The sequence below is a fragment of the Etheostoma spectabile genome, chromosome 21, assembly GCF_008692095.1.
Source record: "Etheostoma spectabile isolate EspeVRDwgs_2016 chromosome 21, UIUC_Espe_1.0, whole genome shotgun sequence".
NCBI classification, from domain to species: Eukaryota; Metazoa; Chordata; class Actinopteri; order Perciformes; family Percidae; genus Etheostoma; species Etheostoma spectabile.
This window is the reverse complement of record NC_045753.1, coordinates 12,053,230-12,058,026: the sequence shown is the minus strand read 5'-3', so window position 1 is coordinate 12,058,026 and position 4,797 is coordinate 12,053,230. Positions and strand designations below refer to the sequence as shown.

Below are 4,797 nucleotides of genomic sequence, written 5' to 3'. Positions count from 1 at the left end.
GTTTTGAGCTAATGTTAGCAATCAAACAACCATAGATAGCTAAAACGTTGTTGAAATGATTCCCATCTTCTGTTATTGTTTGTAATGAGAACAGTTTGTTAGTTCATGGATTTCACCAATTTCAGTTTGACAGTTATGTCGTAAACCGTTTAAATCTGAGCATGCACAACTCAAATCTGCACTCTCCTCACATTGGGCAGTGACACTGTGTGATGTGTTCGAAGTTTCTTTTATAACAACTTTACAAGATGATATTATGTCCGGGTTGTGCTGACAGCTTGTGACGCCTGCCAAAAAAATCAGTTACAGACTGTTATAGGGAAGCAGAGGTTGAAGCCCCAGTTTGTGCTCTACTGCTGCATAATAACTCCATGAGAAGAAACTCAGTCTGTGACATGTATATGCTTTCTTGTTGCAATGCAGTCTAGTAGTGAGAGGAAAAGCAGATAGAGCAGTTCAGATTCAGGAATGAGGGGAGGTGTGTATGTGGAGTTTCTAGTGGCAGCAGGGATGACAACATGGTAACAGCTGCTGTTTGGCTGCTATAGCTGACACATATACAACAGGTGCCTCCATTAGAGGTTTAGTATATGCTACTCACTCGCATACCAACTCTACCTCACAAATGTATCTTCTTCTCTGTACGTAGACCGGTATTTCCTTCACTATAGACCTGTACCGTACACATAACAACAAAACACCCTGTAGATAGGGGTATATTGATTGTACAACATGAAAAAAGTTAATTTTAGTTTGTTTTTTCTAACTCCTTAATCTATCTTACTGTACTATATGGGTACAGTATAATCATTTTTAAAGTCAAGTTCTGGAACTATAGTTCCTATAATTTGAGGGCTTTGGAGGCTGTAAACGGTTAGTCTTTTTTTTTTTGGTTAAACGTTTACATTTTGCTGAATTGATAACAACAAAAGCATTCTGAAATAGCTATTAGTAGTTCATATTTGCAATGAACCCATTAATGTACCGTCAACTATCACTGCATTGATTTGATACAGAAAAAACTTTAAAATGCTCTTTTTCGATGATTTCTTAGCAGATTTATGGACCTTTATTGGACATCTGAGATAATGATATCCTAGAGAGGTTAAGTCACACCAAGTGTTAAAATACTGTATGTGTATCATATCTGTGTGTTAATGTTTGACTGAGTTCTGATTTCATGTTTTTTTGAAGCAGAAAGGAAACACAGCCCTCCACATAGCCTCCCTTGCTGGGCAGACAGACGTGGTGAAGGAACTTGTCACCCACAGCGCCAATGTCAATGCACAATCTCAGGTAAAGACCACAACACACACAACACAAAAACACCACACACACACACACACACACACACACACACCATACACAACACACAGGCTCTCTAAGTGTAAACAACACTTGTTGGAAATCCATGCTGGAGTGTGTGCATTCATGCAGAGATGAAGCAACACAGCTATTGTACACACACAGTGTGTGTGTGTTGTGTGGTATGGTGGTAGGCTGAGTCAGCAGCTCTGCAGTGCTTCTGGCCCACACAATCGTCAGCAAACACCACACACACACACACACACACACACACACACACACACACACACAAACACATATATACATACATACACACACTGCTCTGCTCACCACAGGACCCATAATAATGTCAACTTTAAAGGGAACTATTCTATAGCATTTTTAGACTTGTATTTTGTGTTTACATGCTTTAATGTTCAAAAAACACTTTCTCATACTGCCCATGGCTGCTGCACCTGTATTCAACCTCTGTGTGAGACGCTCTGCTGGACGCCTTTCTCTTAAATTTCTCCTCCTGAAAAGCCTAGTCCACTCTGATGTGCTAGCGTGTTTCCTGGAATCTCTGCCGCACTCCAACGGAGTATATAGCAGGACTTTGTCCTGTAAAAAAAAATCTCAAATAAGGGCTTCTAAATACTACGTAACCAACATGTCCCAGCAGTAATGTGACCAGAAATTGCAGCTACTTAATAGCTAGCACTAGACTAACGTTAGATTGTAATGGAACAAAGCAGCACTTTCTACCGTCAAAAATCACAGATAAAGAACCAAATACACAATCGGACATGTTTCAGCATTAATGCAACTTGAAATTGGGGAAAATTGGGAGGTCAAGATGATGTATTTACTGCCGTTAGCATGTAGCTACTATAGTTAGCAGTGGGAACTAATAGAATACAGCAGCGCTTTCTACATTCAAAAATCACAGATAAAGGCTTTCACTTCAAATACTACATAAACAGAAATCTTTTAGAAGTAATGTGACCCAGAGTTGGGAAGAATTTAGCCAAGATGACCTCTTTAACTGCTGTTAGCATGTAGCTACATGGGACAATGTTAACACCGAATTAGCTTTAAAAAAAAGAAAAACTCCATTCCTGCCTACTTCGAGCAGATGACCAATCATACAAGGCCGGCAAAGTCGAGAATAGGAACAACTGTTAAAAACGGGGATTTCTCTATAATACGTTTACCTGATTATTTGAAAATACAACATTATAACATTGTAGATATGACAGAAAATATGTCCACTTTAAAGTGTTGCTCTGAGTTGTAAAGAGGAAGAACATGAAGTTGGTATTAATGAACTAGACTTTTTTGGTGATGTACTGAAACTTTAAATTATTATTTATAGTTTTATCATTTTAAAGCATAATTCAGATTACAGCAGTAAGGCAGAGAGCAGGGACAGCTGATATGTAATTAATAAATAAAACAAAAGTTTTAATACATTAGTGTCACTACAGTGTCCTTTTATCTCATAATCTATATTAAAGGAGTATTTCATATTGCCACATGTTCATAATTATCCTGTAACAAATGTATTGGTGCATCGACACCAGAATTAATACAAAAAAGAGAGGAGGAGGAGCAGGAGGAGGAGGAGGAGGAGGAGGAGCTTTTTTGCACACTGAAATGATTTTTGAATCCTTTCAGTGTTGCCATGGAGATCCGTTTTCTTGACCTTGTTTTAGTGTCGCACCACAGCAACCACGACGCAGACGCTTTAGCAAAAACACCAGAGGGCATAAGTGAAACGAGCTATTGATTTAAAAATCTCAATATATCAATTTCTAGGTTTCGTTCCTCCCCCCAGTCTCAGCAGTGAGAGTCAGAGAAAAGTTCATGTTCAGCCGCTTTTTTAACCACACTAGAGAACATGAGAAAAGAGATACACTAAGTTAAAACACGCACACACACACACACACACACACACACACACACACACACACACACACACTTCAACTGCAACTTGTATCTTTGCTGTTATCAGGTGTTGGTGTGTTGGTATGTACTGAGGTGACAGTATGTATCTCCATGATAGCTCTGCTGGAATAGTACACTTGTGCAGTCGTAGAGGTTGGAAATCAAATCTTCAATCATAGCAATGTGCTGTATATGGCAACAATTTACTCTGATGCAGCAACTGTTTTTTAAATTCAATGAAGAAGCATTACTAAGAATTCCTCATTGGGGGTGGAAGAAAGCACTATAGCTTTAATGCAAAACATCCTATTGCCGTGAAGCAGTCCTGCTTATTGATTTTAAACGCTGCCTTCAATGACTTAATGCAATCAGAGAAATGAATGGGATAGGTCATCTAAAATCATCTGACTTACGTTCTTAGTCTTTAAAGGGATATTTTACTGCTGGAAAGATGACTATCTCTTAAATCGGGTCATATATCTATATCTATATATATATCAGGTATGTATATGTGTCTTTTTAGGCCTTTCAACTTATCTTGCTGTTGTTGCTTTCTCTTTTCTGAGGTTTAATTTACTCATTTTTTAACATTATTTTCTTCTAACTTTTAAAAATTTGTCAGCAAATACAAAAGAATATCAATTATTAGCATACAGAATGCAAATGAAAACAAAACGGAGACCTTATCTTACTTACAGTATGACTTCCTTATCTCATATTTACAAGAAAAGATCTCAAACATTTGACATTAAAAAATAGTTTTCCTGGAATTATGAAATCTTTTAAGATACGGAGTCATAATTACAAGAAGAGGCCGCCACTCTTCTTTTTCTTCGGTGATTGCATTTCCGTACGTTTTGACTTCTTGTTCATCGAAGATTCAAAGGTTACAATCTGATTCAGTTTCTTTTCTTTTGTTTTCCAGAATGGCTTCACTCCGCTTTATATGGCGGCGCAGGAGAACCACATGGAGGTGGTGCAGTACTTGTTGGACCACGGCTCCAGTCAGAGCATCGCCACTGAGGTAAGATAATGCATGGACCTTTGTTGGCACACACCGGTGTAGTCGAGACCACCTAACCCGAGACCAAGTCAATACCGAGACCAGAGTGCATCGAGACATACACATCCTGATTTTGGCCAAACCTCTCCAATCAAAACCCATTTGTAATGCCAGTGCTAGAATATAAAACATTTTGTCAGTATTTAAAACAACGGTAAATATGTGATCTACATTACACCTGGATTTTTTTTTTTTATATGTTTGACTATAGTGGCAATAAAATATCAGAGTTTCCGTACGGATATGAAATAACAAAACTATTTCCAATACCCAGCTGTAAAGAAGATTTCAGATCCTTCAGATTCATAGTAGAAACACCACCGTCTTAAAATACTCAACAATTAAATGTTGTAAATTTATAATGTTACTTAGGTAAAATTACAGAAGTATTATTAGCAAAATGTACTTGAAGTATCAAAAGAAAAAGTACTCATTTTAAGAATGGATCCTTTCAAAGTGTTATACAACATTATATATATATATACAGTGTGTGTGTGTGTGTG

The 4,797-nt window shown here is 37.6% G+C and overlaps 1 protein-coding gene across 45 annotated transcripts in view; it reads left to right on the top strand.

The window, feature by feature from the left end:
- Positions 1 to 4,797, top strand: part of LOC116670945 (ankyrin-3) — a 152,702-nt gene that overhangs the window by 68,745 nt on the left and 79,160 nt on the right. For all 45 annotated transcript variants that reach the window (XM_032501675.1, XM_032501672.1, XM_032501676.1 and 42 more), the window contains exons 4-5: positions 1,198 to 1,296; positions 4,157 to 4,255. In XM_032501675.1, the coding sequence (XP_032357566.1) occupies positions 1,198 to 1,296; positions 4,157 to 4,255 (198 nt within the window). The remainder of the gene's footprint in view (positions 1 to 1,197; positions 1,297 to 4,156; positions 4,256 to 4,797) is intronic.